This window comes from Alexandromys fortis, unplaced genomic scaffold, assembly GCF_014885135.2.
Source record: "Alexandromys fortis isolate MF-2015 unplaced genomic scaffold, M_Fortis_MF-2015_v1.1 scaffold_78, whole genome shotgun sequence".
NCBI classification, from domain to species: domain Eukaryota; kingdom Metazoa; phylum Chordata; class Mammalia; order Rodentia; family Cricetidae; genus Alexandromys; species Alexandromys fortis.
Window position 1 is genome coordinate 3,239,783 of NW_026067977.1, and position 22,106 is coordinate 3,261,888.

Sequence of the window (22,106 nt, forward strand, 5' to 3'; positions counted from 1 at the left end):
TGAACACAGTCAAGAGCCCCAGTGTGGAGGCATGGACACCCCTGACCTCACACAGCCCCTACTAGAGCCAGAGAGTCCGGCCCCAGTTGTAGCATTTCTATCCAGGACTGCATCTCAGCCCGGCTGGCCGGGGACCAGCTGTCTTTTAGTTATAGGTCATCCTTTTTGCTCGGTGTGCACGCCCCTTACCTCAGGTGTCCCAAGCTGTAGAAGCGGGACTCTCCATCGGTGGAGCGGACCACCTGCAGTGTGAACATAGGCTGGAGCTGCCGCAGCTCCAGCAGCACGATGGCAAGGTAGTGGATAAAAAGCAGCGCGTCCACGAGGGAGACCGCATATTGCACGATGTCCTTGTAATTCTGGTCCCTAGAGTCCAAGATGCGGACCCCGTAAAAAAGCCAGTACGAAACCACGAACAGAAAGATGAGGACCAACAAAAGGGCTCGGAACACAAATACCCGCGGCACATCTGCTCTTTGCTTGCGGAAGAAGAGTGCCCAGGTTCCGATGAGCAGAATAAGCAGTTTGAACGAGACGGAAATGAGGAGTCCCTCGCAGATGGCGCCACAGGGTTTCAGCTCCTCCCTCCACAGGATTGGGGGCAGCAGGATGAAGGCAATGGGGGTGAGGAACACGAGCAGTCCAAGGAATGCGGCCACAGTAAGGCCCAGATAGCGCTTGCAATCCAGCCCCACGCTGTCCTCCATGTCCTTGCTAATCCTGGCGATATCCTCTTGGGATATACTGTGCTCCGAGGTGCCCGTGATGGCCGTGGTGGTCTCTCCCCAGTTGTCATCCTGATGGCAGAGAAGGTAGAGAGGGGGATTTGTAAAAAAACCATAGAAATATAAAACAGAAAAGAAAGACACTTCAGTTACCCGACCTTCTCAGAAGCGGAAGTACAGCCAGCTTTTCATTTTTATGATTTTTTTTTTATTATATATGCATTGGAATTTTGTCTACAGGTGTGTCTGTGTGAGGATGCCAGATTCCCTGGAACTGGAGTTACAGACAGTTGTGAGTTGCTAATGTGGGTGCTGGGAATTGAAACTGGGTCCTCGGGAAGAGCCATCTCTCCAGCCCCTAGAATCAGCTTTTAATACGGGGACATTTTTAAACTTTAGTGATTTTTTACTGACATTTTCAAAACAGATTCTATATTTGTCCTCTGAACACAGAAAACACAATCTAACCTTTGAATTTGTTTGGGTGATCCATCACTGTGATGCCCCGTCATCCCTCAGGTTGGAAAGTCCTGAGAAGCCCAGGGGCCTGGCCTTTCTGCTCCGACTTGACTAGCAGTTGTTTAGACTGAGCTGCAGTGAAGCTGTTACAGGAGAGTGCCCACTACTACACACCAGTGCACCCCGCCCCTGTCACCCACTACTACACACCAGTGCACCCCGCCCCTGTCACCCACTACTACACACCAGTGCACCCCGCCCCTGTCACCCACTACTACACACCAGTGCACCCCGCCCCTGTCACCCACTACTACACACCAGTGCACCCCGCCCCCTGCTAAGTTCTAGGCTTACAAAGCCCAAATCTTGCTTCTAGTAGCTCTGCAGAGCAGAGGGCATAAAAAAGGAATGTGCATCACATCACACCACACAAGTTCAAACACACCCACAGCGGAATCACATATTATCTAAACTTCTGTATGACATTTATAGGATCTACTTCAGTGAGGAGCAGCAATAAGAACTCTTTGACAACATTTCTCATTGACAAAGTAAAGAAAATCCAAAACTCTACCTATGGCTAAATCAGCTCAAAAGTAGGAAGGGGAGAGGGAAAGGGAAGTCTAAGTGGGGGAGGATAACTATTATTTTATAAACTTCACAAACGCGTCTATTCATATAAAAGAGTTTAACTGTAATCATCCTACACAAGGCATCAAGCTCCTCCCAGAAGCCACGGGTTACCAAATAAAAAGCCCAGTGCTGGGTGTGTGCCCAGCAGAAGCTGATGGTAAGACCTTACTGCTAAGACATCACATCCTTTGGTCACAGGGAATGGGAAAACCAAGTAGGCACTGACAAAGAATCCTCCCTGATGGCTAGTTTTCTAGTACAGAACATGCTGCGCAGGCAATTGGGGAGTTGGGAGTGGGGGTATCATCAATAGTTTGACCCAGTTCAGCTGTGAACTCTCTGAGCTATAATAATGACCAGTGTAGGAAGAGAGGCCCATGGCCGCAATAGTGGTATGAATGCTATGATGGTGACCAACTGGTTTCTGACTGGACTTAAACCCAATGTGGCCAAGAACCTATGGTTGGGGAGGTCACAGACCTCAAGGGGACACCACTGCCATTATTCTGCTAAACGGATGTAATATCAAAGCGCCTTCTAAAGTCGCATCTCTTTACCTCTCGGACCTCATCAGAAATGTGTGGTGTGTGTGTGTGTGTGTGTGTGTGTGTGTGTGTGTGTAGTGACCTCATCAGAAGGATTTCTTTGTGTAGTGGATGGCAATTAACACAGAAATTCGGAACTAGAGCAAAACCAAAATGTACCTCACTCACAAACAGGACATCTGTATCATACCCCTTCTGTATGAGGCCAGAAATCAGGAAGAAAAAAGGAAGACAGCATCTCTGGAACACGACAGGATCCTGTACTCATGAACTCACAGAGTTGTGGTTGCCTAGACAGAATCAAGCCAGCCAACATTCCAGCACAGATCAGGCAAGGGGTTCACGAGTCCCCACTCCTAACTGAGGAGCTCTGGGCAGCTAATGGATTCTGGAGGTGAGAGAGTCAGTTGTTTGTTTCAAGGTTTGGCCCATAGCAGATTGAAAACACTCCAGGGAATGACTCAAGCAAACACATATCCTGGACTAGGTAAGTTCTTTAAAGAAGAAGATGTATAGTTGGGAGGGGTGAGAAGTTGAAAGTGAATGTGGGCAAAGTTATTGGGAGGAGTGAATATGATCAAATAAATTGTATGCACGTGTAAAATTCTTAAAAGAATAAGAATATCACATTTAATTTTTAAAAGATCCAGGCTAAGGAATATTGTTTTATCATTAAAAAATCATAATTTATGAACACATCAGCAAATACTAGGGGTGAGTAGTAAAGATTTTAATCTAGGAACACATAGGTTATCAACTTGGGAAGACAGAGGTATCATGGGGTGTTAGAGAAATGTCCACAGACAATAGCCAGAAGCAGCCAGGCACTGCTGGCGGAGGTTTAAGATGGTTTACCACTGCCAGAAAAGGGGCCTGACACTTTCACAGGAATTTAGATATATATTTACCACACGGCCCAGCAATTCGATTCCTAGGTTTTACCAAAAGTTAATGGAAATATGTCCACAAAAAACTTATGAAAATATTCATAAGAGCTTAATCAATTATAGAATGTGTATACCTCCAAGGTCCACCCGCCAGCAGAACAGATAACAAACTGTGGTCAATTCACTGGAATACTAGTCAGCAAAAATAATAAAGGGTGAACTGTTGAAACACATAGACCATGGATAAATATCAAAATCGTCATGCTGAGTGGGGAAAAACTCATATGATTCCAATTATATTCAACTCTCCAACAGGCAAAACCAATTCACTGAGATGGAAATCAAAATGGCGGTTGCCCTGGAGAGGTGGGGATGGCGGTACGGATCAACTAGGAAGAGCCAGGAGAATTTTCTGAGCCGAAGGGTGTGGGTTCATCTGTTGAAACCATCAAAGTATACCCTTGAGAACGATTTGATTTCTGCTTGTGAATTTAGGTCAGTTAAGAAAGAATACACCAGCAAGAGAAAACAAAGCAGAAAGACATACAACTTGGTGCAATATGAGACAAATTCACAGGCTGTAGGAAACAGATGGCCTTGGAGCACTGTCTCGGGAAGACAAACGCTGGATTCTGCACACGTGACTGATAGCCCTGCTGAGGTAACAGTACTGATGTCATGTGGACATTTTTTTTGTGTAACAGCACTGCTCTGACTCGGCTGTGCACACAACTTCCTGCCAGTGAGTGGCTAACAAAATGCCTGCTCATTTTACAAACCCACGCACATCTCTGTCTAAAAAAGTATAGTTGTACAAAGGTGTCTCTCAAATTTGAGGTCTTCAGGGAGGAAAAATGCATCTGAACTTCGCCAATCGAATTCCCTAGATTTTTGGTAAAGAAGCTGAGACCAACAAAAGTTGTAGTTCCCAAAGTTAACATGGCTGCTGAAACACACAACCTCCAAAAGTCCTTCCTATCACACCATCCTGCTGAAGGCATCAACAGCTTCCTAGAGAGCTCAGGGTACAAAGAAGGAAAAGCCTACACGGTGGGTTACTGGCACCTCCGAATCCACTTCTGGGGGAAACTAACCCGTGATGCGTTTATGATCCAGTCATAAGACTGACCACATCCATCCGTCATCCATCTATCCTTCATCCATCCATCCACACACACATTCATCACCCATTCATCCATCATCTATCCATCCATCCACCCATCCATCATCCATCCTTCTATCCATCCATCCATCCATCCATCCATCCATCCATCCATCCATCTGCCTGTCCTCTTAGAACCAAAGCAAGCAGCAAACAGTATTAAAAGAATTTGCTCGCCACTGAACAAACCCCACATTCAGTGGGGAAGCCTAGTTATCAGTCCCAATGGCATCCGTAGCCTTGAAGGGATTGTAGTTTCAGGGTTCCTATCTGATTATAAATGCCTATCTGTGGGAACCTACAGGTGTGCATGGGTATATGCTTATCTCTGTTCCTTTATCTTTATGGCTGTGAATTTGTGCATTGCTTTGTTTGTGTGAGGCAAGGCTGGGCATGCAATATTTCAGACGTGGGAGTGGGGTGTGCAAACATACTTCTGAGTATAGCTCAGATGGTTCTTTAAATCAAGTAGGCTGCCAGACAGTAGGAACTCCAAAATGATCCCACACAGTTTTTTAAAGTAATAAAGTGTTGATATTTTATTTGACTTCATATGAGGTCCTAAAGCTAATATTTCTGAAACAGGCAAGGCCTAGTAAACCCGAACTCCTGCAGTCCTGAGTGGCAGTGGTCTGGAGCAGAGAAGCTGTTGTGTCTTGCCAGAGGAAACCTATTCTCTAATTTGTGCCAGCACCAACCAATAGTCTTGACATTAAGGCGCCCCAAAGACCACAGCTACTAACCCCAAAGTTTGCTGAACATATTTCTGATTCTGATCTTTGACTCTAGTTTCCCATTCATACAGATTTCCATGCTTGCCATCCGAGAGCCAAGGACTTGATTTCTTCATATTCCGAGTTTCTAGGCTGTCTTCTCTCGTCAGTGACAAGCATTCCTTGAGTGTTTTTTGGGGAGGGAGTTTCCTGCCCTCTCCAGTTCCATTCCATTTTGGAATGAGTCTCCAGGGACTCTTGCCTGGAACTTTTCCCATTTCTGACTTGTCATCAGCCAAGCTGGCTTCTTCCCAACATCATTCAAGGGAGGCCACCAATCATACTTCAGAAGAACCCCAAGCTGCCCAATGGTAGGACATGTCTCTTAGACCAGCAAGAAAACCAGAGAAATAGATAAACTCATTAAGATGTTAGAAAAATAAAAATTAAAAACCCAAGAGAACTTACTGCAACAAGACTTAGGAAAAAAAAAAAAAACGCTTGCAGAGGGGAGGCGTGGCCGAGTAGCAGCCTGCCCACAGAGGTGCCTTTGATCCTTACCTGAACTTCCTCTGTGCCTGTGGGGACAGAGTCATTTGCCAGCAGGGGCTCTCCAGTGGGAGCCTGGATAGTGACAGACTTTTCTGACCCTCTGCCATCTTTACTCCGTGGAGATTTGTGTCGTTCTCGTGTTCTTTCCCTGGGGAGAAATCCAGTCATCAGATATCAAACTTCTGCCAAGTTCATTACTCTCTAGCTCACCGAAACATAAATTTTATTTTGATGTTAGGGAAATTCTATGCCTATAACTATACCCCACCCCCACCTGTACAGATGGCATCCGTTGCTACCCATCCCCACAGCCCTGCAAGGAGTAAGATTATCTTGAATCCCCTACTTAGTGTTTCCTTTCTGCCAATTTAAAACCCAAAACAAAGACTTGGCCACTCCTCCACCAACAATGATCACATTTTTTTTTCGGAGCCTAATTTTAGAAATAATATGGCTGAGGCATATTTCACTATAATAATTACTCAGTTGATTTGGTTATCATTTGCCTAAGCTACTTAGAAATTTTTTTTACTGGAAGAACACTGCATCATATCTAAACTTTGGTCTGGCCAAAAAAAAAAAAAAAAATCTGGGACACGATGTCACCCTATACTTTGGGGGACAAGGACAGAAGAGAGGAAATTCTAAACCCGGACAGAGAATCATTTACTTCTCATTCTTACACACTCAACATGAAAGCCATTCCTGCAGGTTTTGGCTGAGCTCAAAGACACCCATATGAACAAAGAAGGCAAAACAAATGACCCTTGGCGGGGCGGGGGGGGGGGGTGTCTTCAGGCCACCTGAGAAAAGCAGGCTTTCCACACTGGCACCCCAGAGGGACTTTGTGGGTGGTCCTCCAGAGACAGTGGGAAGACACCCTGTTGTTAAGTCTTAAAACTACAAAAGGACTCGGCCACAGTGGCCAAGCCCCAGAGGTCACAGGCGGGTCAATAAGCAGTGGCCAGCATCCGACCATCCCATCAGGGTTTCCTAGGCCTCCTGTCCCCATGTGCCATTTGACAACAGTCTTTCCCGCTGCCACCTCTCCTCAAACCCAAGGTTTCCCATTCTGTGTGCAGAGCCAGTTAGCTCTCGATCTGCCCATGAGATGTGTGACCTTGTGCAGGGCACTTGACCTCAGTTTCCCTTCGTGGGAAACAGAATGGGGGCCATGAGGATGCCACGCACACAAGGGAACGTGCGTGTGCCCAGTACAAGGGGTGTGGAGGGAGCACCCAACAACATACAGTGGCAATTATTAGCCAATGGCAACAGCAGAGTCTGGACCTTGGGACAGAGAGTATGCTGCCCTGAAGAAAGGGGCGTAAAAGAGCCAGGAGCAGCACACGACCAAGCCTCTTCCTCACTGAACGTCTATCTCCTATTAACCTACTACTTAGCAACAACAACAAAGCCCTAAAACAAAACAGTGGAATGGCCGGTCTCTTGGCAGACTCCTATCTTAGGAACCCCTCCCTTGGATAAGCCGCGGACAGTTCCTTCAAGGAACAAAGGGTTTCCCACGGCAGGCAATTTTCTAGCGACAATACCTCCGTTCTTGGCCAGTTCAATAGGAAGAGAAGTGCTCTGGTTAGCTGTGTGTGGTTCCAGGCGGGCAACCAAATATCAGAGGATCTAGCTCTTCATCCAGGGCTCTGGGTAATGCGGCCAGCTCCCCCTGCTTTGGCCCAGCCACACAGCACTGTGGAGGGCTTGAATGGATTAGCTCCATTCAATTCTAACAAATGGCTCTGAGGCCAGTATTACTGTCCCATCTCACAGATGAAAAAAATTAAGGCTCAAAGAGGTTAAGTGCCTTCCAGAAGTTGTGGTAAGGAGCAGAACAGGAACTGAAGCCAAGTCTGTTGCCACTATGTCTATTCAAGCTACTACGTTATACTGTTTTGGGGGAACAGTGAGATTTTTTAATTAGCATAAATAATTATGTAAAACAATGGGCTTTTATTTACTATTACAGTTTCCATACATGAGGATAATGTACTTTGATCACATTGACCCTCTTCTACCTTCTTTTCCTCCTCCCCACTGGTTCCCTTTCTCATCCTAAATATCTGAAATCTGAAGATTTTATAGCGTAAATATTTCTAGCACTCATGCAATCACACTGCTGGAGCCGTGAAACCGGCCTTTGAAGCTAATATTGGTGGTCCCCATTGGCCGTGACCGTCAGTAGCCTTAGCTGTGCGCTCTGGGCTGTCCAATACCAGCACTCCAAAAGGTATTCTCTGTGAGCAACACTGAGCCGTGTGGGGGATTCTTGTTCCCCCAGCTTGGTCAGTCTTCAGAATGAATTTCAGGCTAGGTCTAGAGCTGCTTTTCCACCAGGTCCCGCCTGCACCTAGATTGCCCTGGGGTGACCCCATGCCCCTCCCCCCATTGCTCTTCCTTTTGTCACTCTCTTGTTGGCTAGCGGCTGAGTCACATGCTTATCTAACCTGGCTCTCTGTTGAAAAACCTCACAGGTCAAATCCTGTGAGGGCAAAGATTGTTCAGGAACCAAATCCTTCCACTTGGTGCTAGCTTCTGGTTCCTAAACACTGCCAGGGCTGAAGCAGATAGGAACTAACAGGAACTAAAAAGGACCACACTCCTCTCTCTGGACCACCCAGCTGGCAGGTCTCATAAAGGCCCTGAGAGGGCTGACATGGGAACAGCCAGTATCTTGGCAACTCTCTCACAGCTCCCCGGATAGCACCAGATAGCACCGGATAGCACCGGAAGTGAACCAGGTAGGAACTTGATACAGAGCAGGGCTCTGTCCTCCACCACCTACCACTACACCAGTGCCTCCCATTTCTCAGACCCCTTGTGCAGACGAGCCACCGTGGGTGCAGAGACTGGGTGGCCCTGCCCTCAGAGAATTTGTCTGGAAGAGAGACAACAGGAATCTACTTTTTTTTCTCACCAGCACCCCAGGCCATCAGGACGCAGGTGATGCAAGGATTATTCCTGAGGACTTTCCCACCCCGTTTCGGGAAGACAGGGCAGGATGGGGNGGGGGAGGGAGGGGCGGGGCGGCGGGGGGGGGGGGGGGGGGGGGAGCGCTGTGAAAATTCCTACTTAGAAGTCTGCCTATGTGTGAAAAGCCTTGGGAGTGGCAGGGGATCAAAATCACGGGGTGCTCGGCTGTGTAGCGCTGTAATACACAGTGAGTCTTTATTAAAATAGTGGGGCAGGAGATGGCTCAACAGTTAAGGGTGCTTACTGCTCTCCCAGAGGTCTGAGTTCTGTTCCCAGCACCCACATGGAGAGACTAGCAAACACCTGTATTTGGTGGTGTAACTCCTGCTCCTGGGTTCCGTGAGCACCTTTAGGATACACAAACACAGAAATAAAAATAAATCTTTTAATTTTGGTAGTGCCCGGATGAAGTAAAACACACAAGCGCAACTGAGGGTTACCCAGAACAGGGAGGCTCCCATGGGCACTTCACCAAGAGAGCTAGCTGCTCCCAGTACTGGTCTCACCATAGAAGGGAGTGAGACACACCACAAGGCAGCTCCAGAAATCACTGCTGCTAGTTACTGCTCCGGGCAGGTCTCCAAGTCAAGCCAGGACTTGAGAGTGATGTCCAAGAAAAACACTGTTGATCATCCATCCAGGGCTTTCTAGTTTGCAGAACTACAAACCTCTAAGAGGTCATTCCACTGCAGAATATACCTCAATGCTCATCTCTGTAGCTCCAGAGGCAGTAACGGGGCAATGGAGATGGAGCTCAAAGGGTAGAGGGCTTGCCTAGCTTTACTGAAGCCCTGGGTTCAATCCCAAGCACCGCATAAAATCAGACATAATGGCACACACCTGTGACTCTTGGTGACATACAGAATTTGAGGCCACCTGGGACAGCAAATTGGTGCTGTGACTTAAAGGGACATCTATCTGTGGCTGTCGATTATCTTGGAAGAGAGCTCCCCAATGATGAAGCTGAGAGGGGTGGGGGCAGGGGCGGGGGCGGAATAAACAGTTTACTAAACCAATAAATAGAACATTAAGACACACTCAAGATTTAACTGCCTAAGTGGTCAGGATCACCTGAGGCTCTTGCTGGGCAGCCTCATCACCCACAGGAATCTGCGTCTTTATCGCTAAATCTGTCTTCCTGATTCCTTGGCCCACAGGAGTAAAGATAAGGCTGTCGGGGCAAAGATAAGTGTATCTGTGCACTGTGGGTACACAGGCACGAGAGGGTGGGGAGGGCAAGTGGCAGCACGCAGGAGGGCAGGAGGCAACCGTGTGCGCAGGCAAATGCATCATCATTTAGGCAACTTGCTAGCCGAGCCGTGGGGGGCTCTGTGACCCCCCCTTGGTTTAGCCGGAATGCCTGAGATTCCCACACTGTGCCCACTGACAGTCACCATTTCCTGGGAAGGCTGTTTCCTCCTGTTCCGTTGCTTGTCCGTTTCTAAATGGGGAAAGCCATCCCACCGGTTACTCCTCCCTTTCCTCCCCCACCACCACCCACTCATTACCTGTCCTCTGCCTGTGGACTGCAGGCCTGCTGGGTGTGGAGAACAAAGAGGCTGATGGGGGGCGGGGCTGGGGCTCCACCACTGCCTGGGCAGCCCTTTACAACAATGCATTTTAACACATTTTCCTTCCAAAGGACCAACAAGCCTGAAACTTGCCAAGTCCTACTTGCCAGGCAATATCTGGTAGCCATGTTCCTCTCTGTGCCTCAGTTTCCCCACCTGTAAAACAGTGCCCATGATCCCCACTATTCTAGGACCCTTGTAAGCATGGGAGACGGTGACCATGACGGACCTTGCAGAGACTCTCAAAACGATGCTTCATGCTCCCAGCAGCTGCTGGCATCAGGAGCCCCACAGGTCAGACGAGGTTGGCTGCAGTTTGTACCACTCTCTCGGCAAGCTAACTAACTGGAGGCTCTCAGGAGAACGCAGGCATCAGTGATCTCTTTGTCAGAAAACGGGCTTGGGCGGTGGCCAATCCTCCAAGACCATCAGTGTCCTCGGGCACTTCATTATTCTTTTCTGAGCTGGAACTGCGCTAAAGTTACCAAAAGGCCAGGTCCCTTTCTTTTCCTACCCCTCCATTCAAACTCCCCACAAATCATCAAGCAGAGAAGCCTTTACAGGGCATTCCTCAGACCAGAAATGCCCGAGGCAGCTGGATCTCATGCTAGTGGAGGTCTCCTTAACCGTGGGGTACAAACTTTGCCCTGTGGTTCCTATGACCTCTGTGGTCCTCCCTCGGGCAACACAATGCAACAGAAGGGAGAGAGGGGCTTCAAAGATCCACTCAGTGCACTTACACAGCCCTCCACCTCAAATCCCACACTCAGCTCCACTAGGAATGGGCACTCAGCAGTACTCCCTGATCAACCGCTGGGAAGCAGAGCTCCACTCGGGCCTCCCAGTAGGAGCTCCACAGTGTTCCTTGATCAATTGATTAAAAGCCTCAGCTCCGGCTCACATCTGCCAAGTACTTTCCACAAGGGATCAAGAAAGAACTAAGCATTCTGCGTGTCATCTTAATTGAAAGTTATAGTCTCTTACAGTTCCCATAACAGCACTAGAGCCATGCATTTCGGGAACCCCAGGAGGTCCGGGGAAAGCAGCAGCAAGCAGCAATGGGCCTGGGAGGTGCACGTCTTGCTGGGTGTGCAGACAAAAGAAGCCAGGGCTGGCTCCATTCAGAATTTTGCAAGCCACCCTCCTCTCCTGCTCACCCCAAGCTCCAAAGAAACCCCAAATTCCTACTCATACCATATGGGTGAGGAAGCCTGGCAAACCAACAACCCAGCTGCTTTTTCCAGGTCGGTCCAAAAAGCAGATATTTGAAAACAGCTGTTTCTGGTATTTTAGAACAAATCTCTTAAGCTTGCCCACTGATCAAAATCTGTGATCATTTTTATAACCAGTGGAAGAAGGGGGTTCTGACTTTCTCAGGATCGGGGCTGTAGAATGTCACCCCCAAAGTGCCCACTCTGCGCCTTCTGTCCTCACTGGAAAAGAGAGCGGGGCTCCAGCATAGGGAGCTATACAAATAATGCAGGAATGTTTGGAAAAGAAAGCAATTAAAAAGAAGAACTACCCAGAAGCCTGTTTCTTTAAAAATAATGTCATCCCCTGAGCACAGTCTTGAAAATCTTCCCCTTATGCTTTTATCTCATTTGTTTTACTGTTTTGAAGACAGGGTCTCACTGCGGAGCCCTGCCTGGCCTGGAACTGGCTACTTGTCAGGTAGACCGGGCTGGCCTCCAACTCACACAGCTAGCACGCCTCTGACCCCTACGTGCTAGGACTAAAGGCCCCTGCTCCCTTATCGGGGCTCCATTCACTTTTTTTAAAAAATTACAAAATACACATTTGTACAGAAAAATCTAAGTTTACGTGGATAGGTCGCCACCTCCCAGGCACCACTGCCAGGAGCCCCTTCCCTGAAGATGTCACTCCGGCAGCCTAGAAAACACTTGGAGGATTCTTTCCAGGCATGGCCATCCACACAGGAGTAACACAAAACATATATCCTAACCTGAAACCTCACTCTGGGCACAGCTGCTTAAATGGTGATCTGTTCAGGGAGATAAACAAGCACCAGGGCAGTAACCGTTCCCTGCAGCACACAGCTGTGGCCACAGGTAGCCCTCCGAGCTAGGGGCAGAGGTCACCTTCGAACACAGGTGCTGAAATACCAAGACTAAACGGCATGGACCAGCTACTAGCGAGAGGCCTCCTACTGTGGCCGAGCTAATCATTTCCCAAGCATAGCTCATTCAGTCTAGGAGAGGGGCTCCCTAGACCCATTTCACAGAGGAGGAGACCCCTCACCTGTTGTATTCTTACCCTGCACAATACAATGCCACCCACTGCCTCATTTACGTGTCTGTTCGTCCATCCATCCCTGTGTCCCGCCACTCAGCAAGCATGCTGCAGGCCAGAACGCACATGGCCCTCTGAGTACCAAAGCAGGCTTGTTTCCATCAGCAAAGGAGGGAGAGTTGGTCCCCACCACGCAGGACAGTGTTTGCAAATGCTGAGCTTGCTCGCTTGGAAGACTAGTCAAAGAGAGATCAGATGCCAGGCCAATCATGCCCACGTGTGGGTGTCGGTGGGTGGGTGTGCGGTGTGCCCCCCCTCCCCACCCCCTTACCCCACCCCCATGCCCGAGATAGTCTCAGGGCAGATGTTTAATGGCCCGTGAGTCAGCAGCTCTGGGTGAAGCGAGAAATTAACACCTACTTTTTAACTTTCATTCACATTCACAGCCTTGGTAAAGCTCTGGGAGAACTTTCCATCTATGAGAAGTACTTAGAAATGAGAACCATTTCCACTGCTGGGAAAACTTTAATTTAAAACCAATTGTGAGAAATTAAGGTCATCAACTCTAATGGCGGCTATAAAATGTAAATTGGCAGAGCCCTGTCTCTGCGAGCCTGTCAGCCGCTCTCACAGCTTGGCTTCTCACGCACCAGCGGGCTGAACCCTAAACATCCTCAGCCCTTTGGGCAGGCTGCTGAAAACTTGGTTCTCTGACAGCAAGCCCTACCAACCTGCAGGCGTTCCCAAAGAGAAGCGCCGACTGAGGCATTGCTAACATACCCTTGCCTGTGAGATTTTTTTGAATGGCTTGAGTAGTAGGAATATCCAGAATATGTGGATTCGGTATCCATAGCAATGGCGAGCTTCCCCAGATGGCGGACGGAGCAGGCTCTCTTCTCCCAGGAGCAGTCTCACCCACTCGCTCCTAAAGTCTTGTGGGCCTCAGAGATGCTACTCTTCAGCAGGACTCTGGGAAGGGGAGAAAATGGAGAGATTAATCCTCAAAGTCAATCATAAAAGGGCAGAAAGATAAACCAACAATAGCCGACTCTCCTTGGAGATTCCCGTTATGGAATATGGGGTAAGCATAAAACTCAAACCTTCAAATGGGCTGCTCACCGTGGAACAAGCTTCCCAGGTGTCTGAGAGGTGAGAGGGGTACCGAGCGTGCTGGACCCCATCACAACCACAGGAAGAAGGTTTGGGAGAAGCCTGGACATTGAGACATTTATTTCTTATGGCTTTGGTTGTAGGAACTGCTTCTCACACCAACCCCCAGACAAATGTCTATCCCACCCCCAACTGTCAGTTATAAAAACAACTCCCAGGGAAATCACTTAGTCAGCACTTTGGCCATCATTTCCAAAAGTCAATTAAAGTTTTTTTTTTTTTCCTTAGTCTCGTTGAGAATCCAAACACCTAGAAATTTACCTTGGATAATTAAAAATCAACAACCACTACAACTGCCTTGCTGCCCTATGATAATAAAAAGCCAGAAGCAATGTAAATGCCTCCCCAAGCCAAAGAATAGCTAGGGGAGGAAATATGATTCAGTCAGTCGAAGAAAATACCATGTATCTGTATAAAATGACAATTATGAAGAATGGAGATTTTAATAAGCAGGAGACAGGGCTGCAGGTAGCCAGTGCGCCTACACAACTGTACGGAAGGGCGGGGACTGCTACGCGGGGACATCAGGAAAGGTGATTTATTAGTTGCAAGGTCCTAGGTCCTTTCCCACTTCCCTCAAATATTGCTCTGCAATAAAAATAAATTGGAAACACTTGCGAGCCCATTCCTGAGCCTCCACATGCTCAGGCTCCACTTCTAGTAAGTCGGATCTAGAGTTCTGCCTCTGACCGCACCCCTCTCCCAGGCCTGGTCTAGGCCCCGCAGGTTTCCCACCCTGCAGTGTCCTGGAGGCTAAAACTCAAACAGGACCAGTGAGATAAAGTGTGAAGAAAACAAAGGCTTCGCAAAGTCCACACCCTGCCCCGGTGCTGGGGGAGGCTCAGGTCCCAGACCACAGCAACAGCTCAGACTGGGAGACATTTCAAACTGGGAGCATTAACTGGGCCTGGACGCCCAGCTGCACAGTCACACTCGCCCAGCGCCTAGAAGTGGCATTCTCTTCCTTCCAGGATGGAAGGTTCTTCCTAAAGACACCCGCGCCTAGGGGTTATCTGCCTTGTTCTAGATGCCTCAACTCATGATTTCACTAGGAACTGACCTCAGAGCACTAATTCTTCATGTTAAAAGAAAAAAAGATCTCCCCACTCTCTAATGTGATTAAAAGCTAAAAGCGATGAAAATGTCCCCTAAACCAAGGGCACACATGGCCCAGTCACCCCCAAACTAGCACACATGGGTAGGAAATGATAATTATGGAGTCAAACCCCAAGGCCACTCCTTGCCCTCCTGCTCCGTCCATGCCTTTCTCACGGCACTGACACATCCATTTCATGTCCGTGTTATTAAGGAGCCAGGAGACCCTGCTCCGGAGTGCTAGAGCCACAGGGCTGTGACAGGACGGAGACCTTAGGACGGAGACCTTAGGACGGAGACCTGACGGCTTTCCCTGGCCCTGCTGGTGGCCCATTTCCAATCGGATACCACTCATAGCCCTCCTTCTCTACCGCTTGGTCTTCTTCCCCCATATCAGGTTATTACTTAACAGTCATCTGTCAGCAAGAGCCAAAGCCTAGTCATGGGGAAGCGTGGAGTCCAGGCCATGCTTAGACTCCTGTGATCAGCACCTCTCTTGCCTTCTCGGATCCAAATCTGCTCACTCGTCACGCGCAAGCCGCCATCTCCCATAGCAGAGATATAAACAGACAGAGACTCGACTTGCTTCCTAGTTGTGGGGCCTCAGTCAAACGATGAAACCTCTTTGAAGTCCCATCTATAAAATGTGAGCTTCGGGAGCGTTTTGATGACTGCACGAGCGGACAGGGGTAACAGTACCCAGCATGGACACCAGATGCGCTGGGTGCGTAAAAGTGGGTGGCTCCGAGGGCTGGAGAGATGGCTCAGTGGTTAAGAGCATTGCCTGTTCTTCCAAAGGTCCTGAGTTCAATTCCCAGCAACCACATGGTGACTCACAACCATCTGTAATGAGGTCTGGCGCCCTCTTCTGGCCTGCAGGCATACAGACAGAACATTGTATAAATAAATAAATATTAAAAAAAAAAAGTGGGTGGCTCCGAGAGCTTCCTCTGGAGGTTTCCAAACTCCATGACCTCCTTGTCTTTTTCAGCAAGAGAAAAGCTTAGAGGGCACCTCCCTTCTAGGCTATCCCACCCTGCTGCAGGCGGGCAGAACGGGGCTGCCTCTCAGGCGGCTTGCTCACCCACCAGCTTGTGTACTGGAAGAAGTTTAATCTTGGCGCTGTGGGTTTCCTACCAAGTAAAAGGAAGTCAAGCAGCCTGCTAGGGAGGAAGGCGGTGATGGTAAAGACTAAATGTGAAACCAATCAGGCACTCTCAAAACCTTAGCTTAGCTCCAGGGCTGTCTCCCAGGGACTTCACCAGCCATTCACTAAGCTTTCAGCAGGCAGGAGTCTCCCTCCTTTCTGCTCTGGGCTATGCTCCTATCTCACTGGCCTTCTGGCTGGCAGACATGCACCCTTAGGAGATACAGCCAGGATAGGGAGCCTAGCATGGAACAATCCTCTTTCCTTGATAGCCACTGGCCCAGCTCTCTGTTGACCTACAGATTCCATGGTTTGCCTCCTTCGTCAGAAAGCTGACCATTCTCTGCATTCGTAATGGACTCCCCTCCATCCTGACACTTGCTTCTTCCACCTTCCAGCCTGTAACTCCTGGCTCTCTGTTCTAGTCTAATTTCTGATTTCTCACCAGCGATCGAGGGGCATCTTAGAGAAAGGGAGCTCCAACTCAGAACACCACAAGTGAGTCTGAGTTCATACTGCCTTGCTGTTATACCTCAGGGCAGGTGCTTCTGCTCTGTCCCATACCCAAGTCCCCAGTAAGATGACATCATTAATATTCCCTTCTCAAGGTCAGTATGAGGAATAAACAAGACTCCTGAGGTATAATCTCTAGCGCACAGACCCCAAATCTCGTTCCCTTCTCCCTCTGCTGAAGGTCATCATCATTCTTTGTCCTCATTAAAATGTGGACCATCCATTAAGGCAACACCAGGCATGTCCCTCAAAGGAAACCCCAGCTCTCAACAGCCCCCTCTGGGAAACATCTCTTCCTAACTGTACCAACTACCCTTGCCCAGGTTTTCTCCAAAAAGAAGAATCTTGTATGAGATCTACCCCAACCCCATACCTGCTTGCCACTAAATCCTCCATCCTTCCCCCTTCATTGAAGAAACTCTAAGTTAGGCAGAGACTGCCTTGAGTCATCTCCAAAGGTCACACCCTTGTCCTCTTTCTCCTGGTCCATCTTACCCTTTTGATTCACCCCTTCATATTTCATGAGTAGCCACCAGACCCTGCTCAGTAGAGAGATGGCTTCAACAGGGGCACACCATCTGCCCTCGTTAAGCTTCACCGATGTCTAGCTTCTAGCTCGATGGCACTTGTACAGTTTGTTGTCCCTTCTCCTCTAACACATCTTCTTACAACCCCTCATCAAGTCTTCACCCCCTTATTCTTCTCCATCTCTGGTGACAACACTCCTCAGAGTCAGGAGCAATGGTCCCCTCCCCCAAATATTATGAACACTTCCTGAAAACTAAAGCCAAATGCTCCTTTCCCACTCCTTCAGCTCTTGTCCACAGCTGTACTCTTTGGTCTTGTCTTGGTCTTTCCACTGTCAGCCTAGTCAGTGGATGGACCCACTCATCCACTCTTACTGTTTTCAGTACTCTCTCCCGTTCATCCACGCATCCCAGTAGCGCCAAGCTCTGCCTGTCCTCAGATCAGGCCCCATCCCCTCCCAGCGCACGGCAGCAGAGAGCTAACCTAGAGAACACCTCCAGGTTACCAGGTTTCCACACCTGAGCCAGCCCACACAGAGCCTGGCCTTCCTAAGTCTCTCTGCTTTCACCATGGTTACCAGCTCTTGCCTCATCTAAGATCTGAGTGAGCAGTCAGGAGGGAAACTAATAAAGGCAAGGTGAACTCCTTCCAGAACAGGGCTTGACCTCAGGTAGGGGCGCCCACATGAGTTAATGAAGGCACACATCCCAATGCTCATCTCCGAAAGGAGGAGCGTATAAGGAACTAACAAAGTGCACGAGGGACACCTTTATCAGCAAAGACAATAAAGTAAGAAAAAGAAGTCCCTTTCCCTGGGCAGCAAGCTAATGAGAGGTTGCAGTGCCCAGATTGGGATAGAGGAGGGTAGGCGTGTACACGGGGAATCCTTGACCTGCAGCGTCTATCATACTGGCCCCTGACAGGACCTGTATCGTGTTTGGTCCAGGCAGGGTAGTAGCCAAACTGGCCTCACCCCCTTGCTTTCAAATCCCCCCATGGTGTTCCCTGGACTTTAAAACACAGAAACTTACATTTGATCAGCAGTCTTGCCAACTGTTCCAGTTCCTCTGGGGCCTGGTTCTTTCCAGCCCCAGGACCTTAGCAGAGTCCAGTTTATCTGCCGGGGCTTGTTCTTTTCACACGCACCATTTTTGCTAATTCCTCTCCGTTTAAACACACTTCTTTGGCAAGACCTCGTTGACCCTCCAGTCTGCACCTGGCCAGCCCACCACCTGCATTCTCCCGACTGGTCTTCCAAGTTACACATTCACCTGGGTGACAACTGAGCATCGGGCTCCCTGAAGAGGTTTCTGGGGTGCAGGGACCATGTTCCTTACCCTCTTCCCGGCTGCTGGCAAACAAGAGGCCCATTAATAAATATTGGCTGACTGAATGAAGAGAATGTCCTGAGAAGTGCCTGTTTCGGGACACAGAGGCACGCCTTTACCATAGAAGAAAGCCTGCAGAGAGTAGATAAAGTGGAGATCGGGGGACTATCAGGAAGGAAGCTACACCGTTGGTGCACAGGGCAGCTTGCTCAGCAATGGAACATATGGTCCAGATGATCTCAGGGATGACCAGCACCATTGCTTCAGCTACCATGCCAAGAGCATCCTGCCCTGGTTTGGGCCAGAATACACCAAACCACAGGGCCTGGGGAACATGGCCGAGACAGCATCTCACAGTGTGCAGTGAACTTTCCCCACCACCCTGGACTAAAACAAGGGGAAAGCCGGTGACCTCAAGGGGAATCCTCCCCTGAAGTCACATTTACTCCTATAAAACACATGACTCCTACTTGAAAGAAAGACAGTGCTCAGGGAAAAAAAAAAATCATGTAAGGGAAATAACAGGTTATGATAATGACCGTGGTAAGCGGAAGCTTGCCTCTATGAAAAGGAAGTTATAAGAACCTCTCAACAGTTTCCACCCAGAGCGATTAATTACAGGGGCTCTGCTTGGGAAGGGAGAAAAGCTACTGCACAGGGGAGGGAGTAGAATACGCAGCTTCACTCGGAGGCTCTCTGGGTGCAGAAGAATGGTGCGGAGGGGCGTGGCTAAGACACCTTGCTGAACTTGCACCTGTAAATCATAGAACAAGATCCAAGTCTGTTAGCAGGAGGCTCTGCAGAGCTCAGGTGCCTGTGACAAAGCCATGGTCCTCTCCCAGCAACAGAACTCCTCAAAATGCATGGCTGATGGCTACTGTTCACCGGGGAAGAAAATGCCAGCCTCATTTTATACCTGGCTTGCCAGAGCTCAACTAACACTCCCAAACCAACTGCGGCGATTGAGTCTTTAGTCACCTCTGGTACACCTCTCAGCAGCTGGGCACAGATTGCTGAAGAGCTACGGAGAGTTACTGTGTCTATGATGGATAATTACTGTGTCTATGATGGATAGTTACTGTGTCTATGATGGATCTTTTTTTTTTTTTTTTTCAAGCAAACCCTTGCCCCCTCCAGGATCTGGAAGCCCCAGAAACAGATCTGATGCACTCCACATATTCCATGGTGCCAGGTACAGCACTCTAAGTGTGACTGGGTGGGAGATGGGTGGAGACAGAGCAGCAGAGATGCGGGTGGCTTTTCTTCCGACTCCAGGAGGACCTAGACAGCTATCAGAAGGAGTCCAGTCATAGCCACTGAATTTGTCCTCCTTATGGGCAGCTTCGGAGCAATCATGCCTGTGTTCAGCAGAGGCGCTGGGCACAGGCACTTCCCACCACAGCAATGATGGCAGTTCCAGTCTGACAACAAGTGCTTACTGTGTGTTAAGACTGAGGTCACTTGCATGGAATACCTCAATCCTCAGAACAAGCATAAGGGGACAAAACAGAATGTTATGGTGCAGTTAAGAAAACAAGGTCTCACACACACAAGGAAGCACCCCCACTTGAACTTCAGGAGTCTGCTTTTAGAGAGCCCAGGAAAACTGAAAGATGTGTAGCAATTACCAGAATTGTTTGTTTACTTAGAGAAGGCAACAATAGTGAATTGTTCCAAACCACATATAACCTTACAAAGAATCCTGCAGTTCAATGCCTACTCATAGGCTCAGTAGGGAGGGGAAGTGGAGCTTGGGGATGCACAGGACCGGACTTTAAGGAGAAAGGAAGTTCATCTCAAGCAGCCTCCATCCCAAGTGAGACCTCTGATTATTAACCAGTATAATCAGAACCCATTCAACCCAAACTACAGCAGAGGCAAAGTAGGGTGTGCCTTAGGGGGATTAACAAAAGAATATTCGCCACAGTCAACACATTAATTCTTCAACAGAGGGTGTCACGGAATTGTTGCTCGGGAAGGAAACTTTTCAATTTCCTGTATGGTTCCGTCCTGTTGCTCAATAAATAAGACAATAAAAACGAGAGTTGGCAAGCAGTCTCAAAAATATGACACTCTCACAATTCTCCCATTTTATTTACAAATTAAGTTGTCACCAAGTCACAACGTCAGCGCTGCAACTCTGAAAATTTTCACACTGGGTGTTTTTAGCTAATCATACTAGGAGTCATCAACCTTTGGAAATGCTAAACGCGCCTGGATATTTCTTTGAAATGTAGAATAAAACAGTTTCCTCCCACACATCAAAGCCCCAACTATATCACACTGATTTAATTCAATTCTAAAAACTCTAATTAGTGGTTCCATAAAATGACTAATTATGCCTCCCTGGGTTCAGACAGTTTCTGCCATCTCACTTACAGAGCCTAGGAGCTGTGTAATCAACACACCCACTGGAAGGAGAAGGCTAATTAACGTTGTCGATTGGTGACACAACTTACAATATTTTTCAGCAAACCCTGTAAAAGGCATAAACATGTCCATGAAAACACTAATCCTCACAGCTTGCTAGCTTTCGGAGTTAGCTTGTAAGAACACAGGCATCCTGACCATAGTCCCCTCAAAAGGATTTTAACGAAACGCACGCGCCAACCACACAATCATCATGATAAATAGCCCTGACATCTCCCGATCAGCTTCAGAAGGAGCTCACCTTCCCAGTGTGGGCATCATACCCGGTTTGGAGAAGTGAAAACTGAGATTGCCCCGGCTCCAAGTCTCCCCTGCTCATCACCCAGCCGCCAAGCTGTGGCTCCGCCCTACTCCTACTTCCACCGCCGACGCTTTTAAATTTTTATAAAGCTTCAAAGGTCTCTGGGCGCGTTGCTTGGGGGCAGTTCAATGGCTGCGGGATGAAATGAGGTCCTACCGGTGCTTCCCGAGCACGGCGAGGTAGCCCCGGACAGGGACTCCTCCTCGGGCAGGGACTGGCTGCACGCCTCTGCTCCGCCCCGGCGCTTTTGAAAGTAAACTCCTACCTGCCTGTTGCGCTCCGCGAGGCACAGCGGGCCGCGCCCCCCAGGCCTCCAGGGCTGCGGTTTTGTGAGTGAAATGTGAAACCTAAGCCAGTTCGGTCCCGGTACCCGAGTACCGGCTAGGTGACCCCGGGCGCTGGCGTAGACCCCGGTCGTGTCCTGCCCTGCGCGGCGCATCTTGCCGCCCGCTGCCTCGGACACGCCGTCATTTACCCGCTGCTGCCCCGGCGTGCGCACCCAGAGGCGCACTCCAAAGGCTAGCCAAGGCAAAGGGACGTCCGAGGTAGCATAGGCAGCTCCGGGACTCGGAGAGACCTCGGAACAGGGATGGAAGGACCCGGGTGCGGGGAAGCGCGACCCGAAGCGGCCCGGGGGCTCCTGCCCGAGGCCCCGAACCCCGATCGCAGTGCTGGGGAACAGGGACAAGCGCAGTTGGGCCTGACCTCCCGCCCAGCTCAGTCCCCCGCCGCCGCGCCGCGCCCGCTTCTCCCGGACTCACCCCGGCGCCGGCCAGCCGCGCTCCACGCCCGCGCTCTTGCTGCAGCGCCCCGGCTTCGCGGCCTGCGCTGGGCTGCAGAGGAGGCACAGCCCCGCCGCGGTCGCCGCTCTCTGCTGCTTTCCGCTTCCTGTCCCGGCGCCGCCCCGCAGCCCCAGCCCAGCCCTGCTAGCCCAGCGCGGCGGCCAGCCAAGAGCTGTGAGCGCTGCGGCCCCCGCGGCCGGCCCGGCCCACCTGCAGCGGAGGGCGGGGCGGGTCCCCCAGGTCTCAATCTCTCTCTCTCTCTCTCTCTCTCTCTCTCTCTCTCTCTCTCTCTCTCTCTCTCTCTCTCTCTCTCTCTCTCTCTCTCTCTCC

The 22,106-nt window shown here is 49.5% G+C and overlaps 1 protein-coding gene across 2 annotated transcripts in view; it reads right to left on the reverse strand.

Annotated features, from left to right (window-relative positions):
• Nucleotides 1-21,912, reverse strand: part of Vangl1 (VANGL planar cell polarity protein 1) — a 52,167-nt gene extending 30,255 nt beyond the window's left edge. Inside the window, exons 1-4 of one of the 2 annotated variants that reach the window (XM_050157544.1) lie at nt 21,756-21,912; nt 13,263-13,451; nt 5,686-5,824; nt 190-797 (exon numbers count right to left, since the gene is read on the reverse strand). In XM_050157544.1, the coding sequence (XP_050013501.1) occupies nt 190-797; nt 5,686-5,824; nt 13,263-13,333 (818 nt within the window). In that variant the 5' untranslated portion in view covers nt 13,334-13,451; nt 21,756-21,912. Of the gene's footprint in view, nt 1-189; nt 798-5,685; nt 5,825-13,262; nt 13,452-20,934; nt 21,118-21,755 lie in introns of those variants that run through there. The other variant, XM_050157545.1, reaches the window with a different exon arrangement.
• Nucleotides 21,913-22,106: the final 194 nt, after the last annotated feature.